General features: G+C 41.1%; 1 protein-coding gene across 1 annotated transcript; it reads left to right on the forward strand.

Moving 5' to 3' along the window:
- Positions 1–1994: 1994 nt before the first annotated feature.
- Positions 1995–16089, forward strand: gyg2 (glycogenin 2). Its single transcript, XM_066661065.1, has 9 exons — positions 1995–2133; positions 6863–7004; positions 7156–7330; positions 9795–9957; positions 10207–10333; positions 10428–10596; positions 11680–11844; positions 13372–13632; positions 14606–16089. Exons 1-9 carry the CDS (start codon positions 2127–2129, stop codon positions 14720–14722), a joined length of 1326 nt encoding a protein of 441 aa, XP_066517162.1. The 5' UTR covers positions 1995–2126; the 3' UTR covers positions 14723–16089.
- Positions 16090–17932: the final 1843 nt, after the last annotated feature.

A 17932-nucleotide genomic window follows, 5' to 3' on the forward strand; every position in this document is an offset into this window, starting at 1 on the left:
AACCAACACAGTCTCCAGTCTTTATTATGGGAGGATGAACGGAAGACCAGATCAACATGGATGAATGGATAGATGAATGGATGGATAGGCAGATAGATGTATTGCCCTAATTACTGGCTTAGAACATCAACACAGAGTTGTACACAATGTTGTGGCTCTGACTCACTAACGCTCTTAATACATAATATTTTATATTACATTGATATTAAAATGTTTTTGTTTTTGCTCAGAATTCCACAGGCTTGAATTTCTAATGTCTTTTAAACTTCTGACTTCATGATCAGACCAGTGAGCACAAGCTCCTTGAGTCTACCATCAGACTGAGGTTCTTTAAGTGAAACAACAAATGTGTATTTAGACATTTTAATTAAAATTTACCACTTGTAATAATGTCCAAATTATTTCCAAACAACTTTGTATCCACGGTATATAGTGGGTATTCTCCTTGTGTCTTCGTGGGTTTCCTCCGGGTGACTGTCTGCGAGGAGTGTGGTGTGTTCTCCATGTGTCTTCGTGGGTTTCCTCTGGGTGACTGTCTGTGAGGAGTGTGGTGTGTTCTCCCTGTGTCTGCGTGGGTTTCCTCCGGGTGACTGTCTGTGAGGAGTGTGGTGTGTTCTCCCTGTGTCTGTGTGGGTTTCCTCCGGGTGACTGTCTGTGAGGAGTGTGGTGTGTTCTCAATGTGTCTTCGTGGGTTTCCTCCGGGTGACTGTCTGTGAGGAGTGTGGTGTGTTCTCCCTGTGTCTGTGTGGGTTTCCTCCGGGTGACTGTCTGTGAGGAGTGTGGTGTGTTCTCCATGTGTCTTCGTGGGTTTCCTCTGGGTGACTGTCTGTGAGGAGTGTGGTGTGTTCTCCCTGTGTCTGTGTGGGTTTCCTCCGGGTGACTGTCTGTGAGGAGTGTGGTGTGTTCTCCATGTGTCTTCGTGGGTTTCCTCTGGGTGACTGTCTGTGAGGAGTGTGGTGTGTTCTCTCTGTGTCCGCGTGGGTTTCCTCCGGGTGACTGTCTGTGAGGAGTGTGGTGTGTTCTCCCTCTGTCTGTGTTGGTTTTCTCCAGGTGACTGTCTGTGAGGAGTGTGGTGTGTTCTCCCTGTGTCTTCGTGGGTTTCCTCCGGGTGACTGTCTGTGAGGAGTGTGGTGTGTTCTCCCTGTGTCTTCGTGGGTTTCCTCCGGGTGACTGTCTGTGAGGAGTGTGGTGTGTTCTCCCTGTGTCTTCGTGGGTTTCCTCCAGGTGACTGTCTGTGAGGAGTGTGGTGTGTTCTCCCTGTGTCTGTGTTGGTTTTGTCCAGGTGACTGTCTGTGAGGAGTGTGGTGTGTTCTCTCTGTGTTTGCGTGGGTTTCCTCCGGGTGCTCCGGTTTCCTCCCACGGTCCAAAAACACACATTGGCAGGTGGATTACCGACTCAAAATTGTCCATAGGTGTGTGTGGGTGAGTGAATGTGTGTGCGTCACCTTGTGGAGGATTGGGGCCCCCTCCAGGGTGTGATCCCACCTTGCACCCAGTGATTCCGGTTATGCTCTAGACCCACCATGTCCCTGAACAGGATAAGCAGTTATGGACAATGAATGAAAATATATAGAGTGAATTTTGATTAGATGATGCTATTGAAAAACACTTTAAAAAAATCTCCCAAACCTGTTTGGACGTATAAGTAGTTCGGTTAAATGCCGGTATCTGTAGTAGTAAATGTAATTTATATTGCTCTTCTGTGTGGGTTTGCACCACTGTAGAGACAGAAACTGCAGATAATGTAACTCCTTTCACATTGCACATAACTGCAGAAGCCCAGTTGAATGACCTCTAATGTCTCATGACTGTTCAACCCAGAGACACACTTGTTGATTTTTTTTTTTCTGCTATTGACCTTTTACTCAATGTGAGAAATCTGCAGTTACCACTATGTGCAGTAGAGCTGCAGTGTACTTGTCTCATACTGTATAGAGGATACACTTTGCTGTTTTTACTACTATATTTTTAGAGCTTCATTATCGGAGAGGGCTGTGCAGTGTAAAGGGTTTCAGTGCTGGATGTCGTGACTGTCCAAAAGCAGATTTTTTTATTTCTTTTTTTAAATAACGTGGACTTCTGTTTTTACAAACCAGGTACCACAAGAAAAGACCAAGTGACGGAAAATGCCAGGTAGGTACAGAATTTAATTCTTTCTGTTGCACTTTGAAATCAAAGTGTTTCATCTTAGTATTTATTATTTATTTATTTTTTTGACTGTAAGATACTGTGGTCTTTCCTCATAGTTCCTGGTACTAGGGCTTGTTCACTACACTCTTTAGTGTAGATTCATGATTAAACACATTGGTTCTTTTTGTATGTTTAAATGTAGTACTTTGCATGGTGAAGGGTGCATATTCAGTACCTTTAATTAGGGAACATCATGGCGCAATATCCTACATTAATTGTAGATTTTAAGGTAGTTTTGATTGTATACGTCCCATTTCATCTCCTGAACTGTAATGTTTTGTTTTTTTCGATGATGATGAAAGCTTACACATGAACCTCTCCTTCTGGAGAAGAGGTTGTAAGGAACACCACTGGATTTTAAAACCACTATTGTACCTTCAAAGGTACATTTACACTTACTGTACCTTTTGTGATAATAATGTCCCTGTCCAGTATCTTTTTTCTGACAGTGTATAGCACCAAAAAGGGTTTTTCTTTCATCGCAATATGAACATATATATATATATATATATATATATATATATATAAACAATAAAGCATTGCTATCGCTTAATTAGCTCTCACCTCTGGCTATTGTTAATTATAGCATATAGCATAGAATAAAAAGCATATTATTTCCATTTGATTAGCCTAGCTTAGCTCTCGCTCACTATATGATTTATTAGCTTATAACATTAGCATACTCTATGATAAGACATTACTATTGCCTAATCTCTAGGCTTAGTTATCCTACAGCATATTAATTATTGCACATGCCTGTTTATGTGTAGTCTTTAATGTCAGCATATTCCAGGCTAAACTTTTTGCTGCAGCATACTCACTGCTCCTCATTAGCCTGTAGCACACATGGAACTAAAGAGTTCTCAGTTTTCTGATAGGAAATATAGCAATTTTATTGACTTTATTCCTTAGTGATTCTGCACATCTTGAGTTTTTGTAGTTTATAATGATAATGATGACAAAAATTATCAAGTGTAAATTTTACTTTAGGGAATATTTCCTCTGTGTTGTATTTGCTAATGTTACAGTTTTCTGAATGGACCTCATGTTTCCTCCCCTTATTCCAAAAGGGTAAACACAAAACCCAAACTTCAAACTACATCAACAAAACCTTTGACTGGTGTTGGAAAATCAAACAATTGTCTCAAATCTCTTTTATCTTCTAAAAACAAACACTGCTTTCAGACGTCCATAAAGCTGGCCAATGAATACACACTACGCAGCAGTCTTTACACACTACACAAAACATTGCATAACACTGCACTCTAGACACAGCAGGACAAAAAATATTTATTGAGAAATTTTGCATACTTCTACCTTTATGAAAAAAATGGCATCGCTGAAATAGTTCCAGAAAATGAAGTATTTCTCCAAGAAATTTTTTCCAATTACACGTTTTGTTGTACACAAGGTTATTTCTTTTGTGTGCATTGGAAAAACTGTGTGCAAAGCAAAAACTGATATAATCTCATACAAATCTCCAAAAATGGTTCGGACAAAATTACGGACACTCAACTTAATATTTTGGAAAAAAAAAAAAAACTGAAATCAGTCGCTTCCTACAGCCATCAACAAGCTTCTTACACCTCTCAACTGGAATTTGGAACCAATCTCCTTCTGCAAATTGCTCCAGGTCTCTCATATTTTAGGAGTGCCTTCTCTTCAGCAATTTTAAGATCTCTACACAGGTGTTCAACGGCATTTAAATCCTGAATCATTGCTGGCCACTTCAGATCTCTTCATCCATTTCTGAGTGCCTTTTGAAGTATGTTTAGGATCATTGTCCTGCTGGAAGACACATGACCTAGGAAGCAAACCCAGCTTTCTGACACTGGGCCCTACATTGCCACCCCGAATCCTTTGATAATCTTCTTGATGTCTTGCAAACAGTCAAGGCACCCAGTACTAGAGGCAGCAAAACAACCCCAAAACATCTTTGAACCTCCACCATATTCTGTTTTCAGTAAACAGCAGGATGATGTGCTTTACCAAAAGGCTCAAGCTTGGTCTCATATGTCCACATTTTGGACATTTTAGCAAACTGCACTCTGGCTTTTTATGTCTCTGTGTCCTCAAATGTGGACGGATAGTTCGCGCTTACACTGATGCGTCCTGAGCCTGCAGGAATGTCTTTGGAACGTGATTGGGGCTGCTTATCCACCATCTGACTGTCCTTTGTTGCAACTATTTATCAAATTTACTCTTCCGTCCACGTTCTGGTTTAGATTAGCTACAGTGCCATTGGTTGTAAACTTCTTGATTATGTTGCGCACCGTAGCAAAGGAATATCAAGATCTCTAGAGATGGACTTGTAACCTGGATATTTTTCCACAATGTTGGTTCTCAAGTCCTCAGACAGTTCTCTTCTCCATGCTTAGTGTGTCAAACAGAGACACACAATGCAAAGATTGCCCACACTTGCCACAGGTGAGTTTAAATGAGCATCACCTGCTTGAAACAAAGTTATTTACCCATAATTCTGAAAAGGTGTTAATAATTTTGCCAATCTTTGGAGTTTTGCATGAAATTATATCAATTTGGGCTTTTTTCCCCTGTTTTTTTTTGGTGTTGTTCCAGAGTACAGTGTGTCAGTCATTAGTCTTGGTGAGACTCAACCCAGCTTCATCCAAATAGGCTCATTCATAAAACATCTTCATGAACTTAAGTTCAAACTACTGTACTGTATGTAAAGCAGGACATGCTTCTGCTTACTTTGCAGAATACAATCTCTTGTGCTAAGATTCACACTGTAGATCTCTTCTAAATGCAGGTTGTCATCAATAATTTGCTGCTGTAGTTCATTCAGTCAGATTGCATTTTTCTGTTATACCAAAAATATCTGCTTTTGTTGTGAACACACACACACCCATTTACCCGGACATGGCCATGTTTCATTTCAATAAAATAAACATAATTTCATAGTATTAGAGGTTTACACTGTCATGGAAATGATCAACTAATAATAAACGAGACTGAAAGTGGTCTTTGAGTAACCTTTATTGAGAGCAGCTAAAATCATGCACTAACCCTCTACTCTGCTGTGCTCTGGCAAAAGGAAAGACTGAGCCACCCATAAGGGAAGAAAGAGATAACAGTTGTGTGCAGAAACTGAGCTCTAAGAATCAGCTACATCCCGTGCCCGTTAGAATTAAAAATGTCCTTGACCTCCTGTCTGCAGAAGTGTAACTCTTTCAAGCTTCACTCCCATATCCTCCCGTCACATTCCTTGTCTACAAAAGACTCAGTGAAACACTTTGAGACAATAGAATAATGCAAGATACATTTCATAAAACAGCTTATCTTCACAGAAAACAAAGACCTCTACTAATTGTCAGTGATTACCACTAATTATTAGTGATTACCATTTAACACTAGTGATTCAGTGAGCACTCATACAGGATAAAAAGCATACGTTTAACATGAAGTCCCCTTCACAACACTTAGCCCTGTAACGGCTACGTTTCATTACTATTTCTTAATTCCTCAGCTGAACCTTTCTGTTTTACTGACCTCAATCTCTGTCCCATGAACAGCAACATTTCAGATGTCTAATGGCCATCTGTTCTTCGGTCTGGACAGAAGGAAGAAGGTCAGAGAGACAACAGTGTCATTAATCAAATGTGAAAGGCCTTTGATTAATCAAGTTCTCATCAGAGGACACTTCACTTTACTCTGGAATAGGGAGCATGGATATGTAAATACTTTTTTGCTGCTTTATTATTATATTTCTGACCTTGATACCATCCCCCCCCCCAAAAAAAAAAACTGAGCTGTTGCAATTCCAAATCCTATGCAATGCAATCAAGTCCCATGGCTCTAGATTGAGCTTATTGGGGGGGTGGGGGGGTGAGGTAAACGTGACTTTACGTAAACGTTAATTACAGTACCGACACAGAACCAAACTTTGAAGCAGAAAAGTGAGCAGAAAAGCTAACATACCGATGTTTTAATACGGTCTTGTCCACATTTAAACTTTCCAAACACACCAGTACATTCTAAAAGTTGCTTACTATCTCATTCCACCTTTAAAAATTACATAGTTATTCCAAGTGCTGTGTTAAATTCTTCGAAGTTTCAGTTCCACCTTAAATGCTGTCGCGATATTCACACAGTCACACTAACACCAGCATATCTGACGTATTCGTCAAACACCTTAAACAGTGAAACAGTTACAGGACAACACTTCTGCCTCATTTAAGGTGACACAATTTGGGAGAACAAACAGCTACGTTTGCTTCTTTTTCTTCTATTCCACCTTAAGGACTGCAGCTGTTACAGAATCAGACCAATGCTGACTTAGATGCTGTAGGGCAGATCACAAAGTTAAATATGTTAAAACTTTATTTATATATTGTTTTTCTGAATAAATATAGTTTGTTTACACCTCATTTTGTTCTGTATATAGCCATAAAAGTAGGGAGAGTACTAGTGGATAGTCAGGTGGAACTGTCAAAAAATGGTCACATAGAGTTCAGGTAGGAGGGCGCTGGTGTACCTAAGAAAAAAATTAGGCGCACCAGTGCAACCAGTTAGTCTAGAGCCCTGAGCCCTCACAGCAATGTTTGAACATCTAGTTTGAAGTCTTCTCAGAAGAGTAGATGTGAACCTATCAGGCTGTTTATATTACACTAAATCTAAACACTCTATACCATGTTGTCCATTTCTCTCTCAGAGGCTCATGAGGCTTTTGTGACTCTGGCCACTACGGACGCGTACTGCAGGGGAAGTCTAGTGGTGGGCAAGAGTTTACGAAGGCATGGAACCACTCGGAAATTGGTGGTGATGGTCTCTCTCAATACTAGCAGAGAGGCACGGTAGGAGAGCCCTTGAATATACCAAGAAAACATGTTCAGAATTTTAAATCAGTATATTAAAAACGATTCTTGTGTTTCTAGCAATGTCTGCTCAGTTATGATGTTGTTCTTTTGTGTGTTTGTGTATGTGTGTGTATGTGTGTGTCCTCAGTGTGTCTCTAGAGGACGTGTTTGATGAGGTCATTGTGGTGGATGTCTTGGACAGCAGAGACAGCTCTCACCTCTCCTGGCTGAGACGTCCAGACCTGGGGGTCACTTTCACCAAGATCCACTGCTGGACTCTCACACATTACACCAAGTGTGTGTTTCTGGACGCTGATGCACTCGTGAGTGGTCACTACACAGTATTTTGATTGTCAGATTAATCCGAAACACAGTAATCACAATAATCTGCTGATGACATTTTTTTGTTCATCCACACTCCACGCTGGCTTCATGGTGAATGTCACTTAGCGTTAACCATAACCCTAAAAAAATGCAGAACCATTTCAGTTCAGTTAGTTCAGTCAATGCTTCAGTATTTGCTTTAGAGTAAGATGTGTGTAGACATATGGGTACATACTAGAAATGTATGTTCATGGCATTACCCTAGATAAGGGGCTTCCTGATCAAGCAAACAGTGAAAACACTTTATATTTGGATATTCTGGAGTTTAAAGGCCATGGCTGTCCAAACACACTTCAAATGATGGTGAGAAATGTGTGTTTTCACAGAGATTTCACAAGGAGTTAAGGTACAAGGGTCCACACCCAGCTGCAGTTTTTGTCTCATGTTTGCAACATGTTGTAATTTGTTTAGATGCTGCATGAGGTAATGATAATACCTCTATTGGAAATCTGAATGTGCATCTTGTAAGGGCTTATAGCACAAATGTGTTACAAACTCATTTACAAGTAGTTCTGTTAAATGTAAGTGGACCTGTATGTATTGAGTTCTTGACTTACAGTCTGAGGCTAACCTAGCCAACAGCTACCACATTCTTACTGTAATATCCACTACTGGTTCTGTTTACCAGATGGTTCATATTTACAGCCCTGAGATCATAGGGCTGTTAGCCTTTTTTTCTTGAAGCTATGCAACGTACATTTGTCCACTTTTATTGACCACAGTGTGTTAAACAGCATCAGAAAGAACTTAAGCAAGGCTAGTGACACTCACTGCACAACTCTGTGTACTTTGAGGTGAGTGTGTGTTAACTGGTACAAAACAACATCTACCTATATACTATGTTAGACTATTCATTCATTATCTGTAACCACTTATCCAGTTCAGGGTCGCTTTGGTTCCAGAGCCTACCCTGAATCACTGGCGCCAGTCCTTCACAGGGTGACACACACTCACACATTCACACCTGAGTACCCTTTTGACTCCACCTACCAACGTGTGTTTTTGGACTGTGGGAGGAAACCGGAGCACCTGGAGGAACACACCACATTCCTCTTAGACAGTCACCCGGAGGAAACCTACACAGACACAGGGAGAACACACCACACTCCTCACAGACAGTCACCAGGAGGAAACCCACGCAGACACAGAGAGAACACACCACACTCCTCACAGACAGTCACCCGGAGGAAACCCACGCAGACACAGGGAGAACACACCACACTCCTCACAGACAGTCACCCAGAGGAAACCCACACAGACACAGAGAGAACACACCACACTCCCCACAGACAGTCACCCGGAGGAAACCCACGCAGACACAGGGAGAACACACCACACTCCTCACAGACAGTCACCCAGAGGAAACCCACACAGACACAGGGAGAACACACCACACTCCTCACAGACAGTCACCCAGAGGAAACCCACACAGACACAGGGAGAACACACCACACTCCTCACAGACAGTCACCCGGAAGAAACCCACGCAGACACAGGGAGAACACACCACACTCCTCACAGACAGTCACCCAGAGGAAACTCACGCAGACACAGGGAGAACACACCACACTCCTCACAGACAGTCACCCGGAGGGAACCCACGCAGACACAGGGAGAACACACCACACTCCTCACAGACAGTCACCCAGAGGAAACCCACACAGACACAGGGAGAACACACCACACTCCTCACAGACAGTCACCCAGAGGAAACCCACACAGACACAGGGAGAACACACCACACTCCTCACAGACAGTCACCCGGAAGAAACCCACGCAGACACAGGGAGAACACACCACACTCCTCACAGACAGTCACCCAGAGGAAACTCACGCAGACACAGGGAGAACACACCACACTCCTCACAGACAGTCACCCGGAGGGAACCCACGCAGACACAGGGAGAACACACCACACTCCTCACAGACAGTCACCCGGAAGAAACCCACGCAGACACAGGGAGAACACACCACACTCCTCACAGACAGTCACCCAGAGGAAACTCACGCAGACACAGGGAGAACACACCACACTCCTCACAGACAGTCACCCGGAGGAAACCCACGCAGACACAGGGAGAACACACCACACTCCTCACAGACAGTCACCCAGAGGAAACCCACACAGACACAGGGAGAACACACCACACTCTTCACAGACAGTCACCCGGAGCGGGACTTGAACTCAAAACCTCCAGGAGCTGTGTGACTGCGACACCTACCTGCTGCGCCACTGTACTGCTCTTATGTTAGACTAGTAGTGCAAAATTTAAAATGACACTTAGACACACCAGACATGCTTAGGTTGATTATTTACCTTTGTGACAGTAGGGGAAAGACATTTCATGATTTGAAAATAAGAGACTTAATACCTGATCAGTATGCATTGCTCCGTTATTCCAGGTATTGTGTAATATAGATGAGCTTTTCGAGCGTGAGGAGCTGTCAGCAGCACCAGACCCAGGCTGGCCAGACTGCTTCAATTCAGGCGTCTTTGTCTTCAGACCTGCACTGGACACTTACTTACGGCTCCTGGAGCATGCCGACCAGTACGGTAGCTTTGATGGTGAGGTGAAGAAGGTTGTGTTGTGGTATATGTTAAATATGTTATTCTAAAAATAATATATAATGATTTTTCTGACATCACCAAGATATATTTAATACAAAATAGTTTTTTTTGTGCAGCTTATGTTGCATATATGGCTATATATGCATAGAGATATATGAAACCCTTTATTCTCTACATCAAACATTCAAGTGAAAGTATGTTTTCCCATAACATGAACCTGCTGACATGTACTTTTCTTGCTTATAGGAGGTGACCAAGGACTTCTAAACTCTTTCTTCAGAGACTGGGCAGCAAAAGATATCCGCAGACACCTGCCCTTTATTTATAACCTCAGTGCCAATGCACTGTACACATACCTACCTGCTTTCCACAGGTGTGTATTGAGGTAACAGCGAAGTATAAAACACAAACCAACATGTATGAGAAGGAGATGTTTTGCTTTGTGTTCATTGTCAATTCTTATGCAGGTTCGGCCATCAGGCCAAAATTATTCATTTCCTCGGTGGAACCAAGCCCTGGCATTTTCCATACAACCAGCAACTGTCCACTGAGGGTCCTCCACAGGAGTCCAGCGGGAATTTGGAGCGATATGTAAATCTGTGGTGGGAGGAGTACTACACTCCAACACAACAGCACGTAACAGCCTTATAATTATCATCATTCTCTACTGGTTGTATATTGTAATAAATACTTACCTTAAATTATCTTTTACGGTGGATTCAGAGCCAACCCTGTGACACTGATCAGGAAGAAGTGGTGATGAACAAGATGAATGAATGTCATTTATTGTACAGGGTGGGCCATTTATATGGATACACCTTAATAAAATGGGTAAGGTTGGTGATATTAACTTCCTGTTTGTGGCACATTAGTATATGGGAGGGGGGAAACTTTTCAAGATGGGTGGTGACCATGGCGGCCATTTTGAAGTCAGCCATTTTGGATCCAACTTTTGTTTTTTCAATGGGAAGAGGGTCATGTGACACATCAAACTTATTGGGAATTTCACAAGAAAAACAATGGTGTCCTAACTATGGATACTGGAAGCCTGTGCTAGCATTTCTTCCCATTGAAAAAACAAAAGTTGGATCCAACATGGCTGACTTCAAAATGGCCACCATGATATACCATATACTAACGTGCCACAAACAGGAAGTTAATATCACCAACCATTCCCATTTTATTAAGGTGTATCCATATAAATGGCCCACCCTGTATTATTGTCCGAATTTCTATAAAATTAACATTTAAAAATCTAAACTTCGTACAAATTGTAAAAATAGCTAAGTAACTGGCGCTACAAATACAGCAATAGAGCAACATTTTCTGTAAGTGTTTGTACTGCACCTATTCATATTCCACATGCACCAAGTATATGTCACAATTTGTGGCTTATATAACAACATTCTTAAGCAAGTGCACTCTTTAAAATAAAGTGCCAAAAAGGGCTCTTTTGAATGATAACATAGAAGAGGCATTTTTGGCTCCACAGATTCTTTAAAGGACCATTATGTAAATGATGTGTGAGTGTGAAGAATCTCCAAAAATATGTAGGTTTTCTTCCAGTTAAAGGCTTTTCCTAGAACTGTGTGTCCATGCCAAGGACCATTATTTTAAGGGAATATGTGCTCTTCTTGGATTTTTATATTTCACAAGGTTAGAATCCACCACCCACCATGAGGAAGTGTGTTTATCTGCTCTTGCCTTCTCTCGCTGTAGAGGCAGCAGCCCCTGGCAGCACTACAGACGCCTCCTGTGCCTCAGTGCCAACAGACCGACTCTCAGGCCCAGAGCAGAGAGCAGGAGATGCTCAGCCAGTCGCTCGGAGATATGACTTTGAACTCGTCCAGCTCAAGTTCATGTCGCCACCCCGAGGAGACGAAGGTGAGTGATCCAGGTTGCGGTGAGCTGTTTTCTCTGCAGTATTTACAAGCACAGTATAATCTGATAACTTCAGACAATCAGAGTGTGGCAGTAATTTGATAACATAATAAATGTGGGTTTCCTCTGGGTGCTGGGATTGCTCCTACAATCCAAAGTCGGTTGGCTGTGCGGAATTGCCCACAGGTTTGTGTGTGTGTGAGATGCCCAGTGTGTTCCTGCCTTGTGCCCAGTGAGTCCAGTAGAGCCTGGGTATTGTGTTTTTCTGATAACGTTTTCTAAGCCATTTGCCACCAGTTCTCATGTAGCAATGCAGTGTTCAGTGTTTAGAGATTTCCAGAAAAGTCATCCTTATCCAGTTCTGTTTCAACACATGCTCAGTTATAGACATAGACATACATCTGCTAAAAACCCAAAACGGAGCTAAATCTGGTAATTGTAATTGTTATTTTAATAGTCTAATCTAAGATAATAATTATCAGATCACCAGGGAGACCAGTGTTTTACAGTAGTGAAAACATTTAATATTGTGTGTAAAATCCACATTGAACTGGTGCATTAACAGTGCCAGTGGGGCTTGGCACAGTTATCAGGCAGGCCAGTGTGGATTTATAGTTGTTGATGGTTAACTGTATGGTAAGGCTGTAAAGCTGGGTCTGGCAGGCCAGACTTTATTGTTGAGCCTTCCAGAGATATTATGGGCTTATTTCAGCTGAACACTGACAAGGGGATGAAGCTTTCTAAGTTTAACCATATAATACAGCAATAGACCAATACAGAAACAACCAACTACAATGATTAACACAAGTTGAGGCCATGACACTACCACCACCATATTTCACTGCTGCTATAATGTTGTTCTTTATGTATGAATTACATCTAAGGAAACTGGCTCAATCTCGTTCCCTTTCTGTGAATCATCATAAATGGACCCCACCCTCTCTTTGGCAGGACAGCATTAAAGCCTTCAGGCTTTTGAAACTCACTGATGAAGAATTAAGACACACCTAGTGAACAACGAATCAGCTCCAACAAAACATTTATTTCATACAGGTTTAAAAACCTACAATTCATTTTCTGGCTTCATTATATTCATCGTTTGTCATTGGAAGCTTTCACAGAATTGTCCTCCATCAAAACTTGGTCATAAACCAGGAGAAAAACAATCAAACAAAATAAACCACTGCAATAAACCTAATTTCTGTTAGCACTCCTATGGGATCCTAATAGTATATTAATGCTCAGCTAACAGCAGTTCACATACACATCTTTTGGCCAATCTTGTAGGTTACATGTTTTATACATTGGAAGCACTGGGAACCAAACCATTATCGGATGATTCCTGTGTTTTATTCCTCTGTTCCCAGTTATGTCAGTGATCATTCTGAGAAATTCAGCCTTCAGTTCAGCATCTGAAGCACTAACCCGTGTTCTGGTTAATTCTGAATCATGTGATTGGCTCTTAATCTAAACAAAAATATACCTCAGTTGCTTGTTGATGTAATTGATGGTGTGCTTTTGTTTTATTAGCTTTCAACACAACAGAGTCCTGATTTGTGGTATGCTGATGATGAGGATTCACAATCTTCAGAGCTCAAGAACTCAGCCTTAAGGCAAGAAGAAGAAACAAAAGAAGAAGAAGAAACAGAAGCAGAAGAAGAAGAAGAAGAAGAAGAAGAAGAAGAAGAAACAGAAGCAGCAGCAGCAGCAGAAGAAAAGGATAAAGAAGAAACAGAAGCAGAAGAAGATAAAGAAGAACACAATGAAGAAGAAGAAGATGACAACACAGGGGTAAGATATGATGAAAAAACAGCTGAATCCAAATCAGAGTGAAGACAACCATTATTCTTATTCTAAACTATTGTTCTTGCTCATACTTCAAGTACACAGTCAAAAGTAGAAATGGTATTATGCACAATTATTATTTCTTTAAATGTATTTAACAGATTGGAAAAATAGAAAACAAAATTTTTAATGTATACCTTTGGCATAGCCCACATTTTATTTTTCATATTTAATAAAATTCAGTAAATATACTGGACATTATTATACATGAAATTACACATAGATATTTACGCAAAAAAAAATCTCATTAGACCAGGGGCACCAAAACCTTTGCACAAAAATGTGTGTGTAAGAGAGTGCAGGGTGTGATTTGGGATTCAGCACCAGTTCTGTTTTTGCAGAGCTCTCGGCAAAGATTTTCTTAAAAATAAAGCCTTTACTGCCATCTGCCTGTGAACAGGTGTAGCGTAGCCCTGTTGTTTCATGATGGTTTTGTTACAGTGAGAAGGACTCCTTCAGTGAAAGGAGTGATTGATGGCTTCTTTGTCTTCACAATGCTTGAAATAGAGTTAATGAAATATTAAGTTTCTGTGTGATTCTATTTTTGTAGAATATTTAATAGAAAAACAAATAGAAGCATGAACATTTAAACATAATGTAACTCTGCTACTTGTACTTTTACAACTCACCGGGGTCTTTATCTACTTTTTATCAGTAGTTTATAATGAGAGCACACCCAGTGATTTTATCCATGCACATGCTACTTTGGTGGTTACAAGTAGAGCTAGGAAGTGCAGGATTGTGGATCACCAACAGGCTCAAAACTATAGTTCCAACACTCACTAAAAAGCGTAAAAACACAACATAATATGTTAAATACCAAAAAAAAACTAAATTACACAACACAACAAAAAAGGGACAACAAAACAATTAATTACAGTTCAGTTTTACACATTCTCCCTCTGCGTCTGTGTTCCAGGCGGCGGAGGAGACTGAGGAGGAGCGACGGAGGAGGTGGGAGGAAGGCCGTGCAGACTATATGGGCAAAGATGCCTTTAAATATATCCAGGAAAGACTCAATCTGTTTCTCACTTAGAAAATAGAAGATAATCTGCAGCCTTCACTGGGATCCTTTTTGTAAATAATGCAGTCACCCAAAAGAAAAAAAAGAATATTTTGACTAAAGGTATGTTCCTCACCTAGGACCCATGTCCCCTGCTGCTATATTTCAGCTGTTTCTCAGTGATAAAACAAACATGGCAACTTTACAGAAGAACACAAAAGCATCATCTTTCTACACTTACTGTAATTTAAATTTGATTATTTCCATTTCTATTAAATGGAAATAGCAACTGACATTTGCACAGGGTGAGGAACCAAAATGGATATACAGTGGCTTTTGTGTGTATTTAACTGCAGTTATATCCGATGTAAAGTATCAGTATCCGTCATTAAAACATAACCTCACTGTAGGTGAATTGGCGACTCAAAAGTGTCCATAGGTGTGAATGTGTGTGTGGCGCCCTGTGAAGGACTGGCTCCCCCTTGAGGGCGTGATCCCACTTTGCGTCCAGTGATTTCAGGACACACCACGTCCCTGAACTGGATAAGCGGTCACAGACAATGAATGAACATAAATGCTATTTTATAATCTGGATTTATTTTCTTGTGGTAGAGCAGCATAAATTCTGGGGATCTGCTGTTCTCTCAGGTTTGTTTACATTCAGAAGCTCTGCGTGTTGTAAGGTGGAACGCTATGTTTGTGGAGAAAAACAACCCTTTGTATGTGGCTGAAATTGAATTTGTAAGTTTCTATTTAGTTTTGTAGCACTTTCATGCAGGTAGTGGTCTCCCAAATTTCAGTTCCACATTAAAAAATTCTGAAATGGCAACTTTTCATGATTATCATCGTTTTGAGATTTCTCCATATCACAGTAAAAGCATCAAAAGTACTGTTTCTCTGCCATGAGCAGGAAGTGAGAGAAAGCCTAGCATACCGGACTGAGCCCCTTTGTTTTTAGTTTTTTACTACTTTTGGTAAAACATATTTAAAGTCTCATGGTCATCAGTTAAACCCCTGAAAACTCACCTCTGTTCAGAGTTAGAGTTGTAGAAGGTATTTCCAAGAAAAAAAAAACTTCCTTCATAACATCTTTTCCTTCATTCGGTATGTGTGGATTTTTGGGATATCTCTCTGCAGCCAGTTTTTGGTTCCTTAAAATAAGTTTGTTTTTGTCTGAAGCGACCACATTCAGATGTAGTCTGTGGAACACTGCAGTTACAAAACAGAAATGCTCAGCCATGAGGCTGACTGCATACTTCCCTCATGATGCATCTTCTAGTGTATAAATCACACCACGCACACAGGTAAACGAGGCCAAACAATGTGAGACTTTAAGTGTTCCGGTACTGGCCTTTGTCCACCACTAGAGGGTGCTGTCTTAGCAGTGTGCAGAGTTTAAAAACAGAGACAGTCCAGTCTGTTTCTGTAGGTACTTTGGGACACAAAAATGAGGGCTGTGTGATGTATTAAATGAAACTTTGTTATTAAAAACCACCCTTAATTGTGCTTTAAACGAAAAGTTTTCACTCACACATACCTTTAACAGACATGGTTCCTGGACACTATGGGTCTGAAAGGATGTGTAGCTGTTAAGAAATTGTAACTGACTGTTTGTCCTGTAAATATTTAGGCTGAATCATCAAGGTTATTCAACCTCTTCACCACATTAGATGCCTCCTACTTCGTATCCACGTCTTGATATAGGTTTTATATACAAGACCTGGTGCATAACGCTCATGTATTTTTTTACACCCAACAACACCTGCCACTGTGTGTATTTTCTGCCTCATCACTCATCTCAACATCTGAATCAGACATTCAGACAGTGTTGACCTTTATGATATCTGGACATCCAGAAGTTTCCAGGACACTTGCTCTGGTTCATTAAAACCTGGTCGTGCACCATGAATCACACTTGTCTGCCGAAAGCAAACTGCAGCTGTAAGGACAACAGCAGATGTCAAAAGTGTTCAGCATCTGTCCACCCTCTTGCCTTCAACACTCCTGTTCTGCGTCTCCTGTTTCTGTGCTGCGTGTCCTCAGTTTTGGAACACAAACTCATCCCAAATGTATTGGACGGTGCTCTAAATATAATCTAAGTAACTGTTTTGATTTATATAAGAAAGCTTTCAATAGGTAGCTTGAACACTACACATCCTTTCAGACCCATAGAGCATTCTTTTCACTACTGTGGATTATTTTTGACCTGAAGCAAGAATGGACCTATGTTTTATCCAGCTTGAGTAGCCTTAAGTAGTAGTCAAATGATGTATTACAAGTGTTGTAACTAGCTGATTAAATTAATAATTTCTCATATATATATATCCAGAGAAAGAAAAGCTTATAATATAACGGTGGTTATGGCAGGAAATTGAATATGTTTATATAATAATTGCATGAAACTTCATCCATTAATAAATTCAGTGATTAACTGTTGTAAGTTAAACTATGCCTTTAGCCGTAGCTGGGCCACCAAACGCAGTGAGTTTTATTTCCTATAAAACACTGAAAATGAGGGGAAAAAGCCTCAAGCGTCTCCATATGGTTGAAGTCAGCACCCTTGTTCTTCCATATTATGGTCAATGAACCACATCCTTAGTTTGATGAGAGCACGTTTGCTGTGGTGCTCCTTTTAGCGAACACAAGTTTGTAGTTTATGACAAATAAAAACCCAAGACATCTTCATGTCATTGTTTATCATTCATTATCTGTAACCGCTTAACCAGTTCAGGGTCGCGGTGGGTCCAGAGCCTTCCTCAGAATCACTGGGCGCAAGGCGGGAACACACCCTGGAGGGGGCGTCAGTCCTTTGCAGGTTGACACACACACATGTACTCACAACTAGGGAAAATTTTGAGTCACCAATCCACCTACCAACGTGTGTTTGTGGACCATGGGAGGAAACCCACGCAGACACAGGGAGAACACACCAACTCCTCACAGACAGTCACCCGGAGCAGGACTCGAACCCACAACCTCCAGGTCCCTGGAGTTGTGTGACTGCATAAATAAGGGCATAGAATTAGCATGGAGGGAAGTGACTTGTCCCCACCAATTTCCAGTGATTATTGAATTGTCCCCACCAATGATTTAACCCCCTGCAGCAAAAAGAAAACAAATCCCGATCTTTCAAAATCTTATTAACCTAGAGGTGCAGAAAGGGTTAAATCACATTCTCTACTCGAGTCGAGTAAAACACACATGGCGAGTGTGATTGGCTGGGCCTTTCCCTGCTCTCACGCG

The sequence above is a fragment of the Hoplias malabaricus genome, chromosome 2 (assembly GCF_029633855.1).
Source record: "Hoplias malabaricus isolate fHopMal1 chromosome 2, fHopMal1.hap1, whole genome shotgun sequence".
Classification (NCBI taxonomy): domain Eukaryota; kingdom Metazoa; phylum Chordata; class Actinopteri; order Characiformes; family Erythrinidae; genus Hoplias; species Hoplias malabaricus.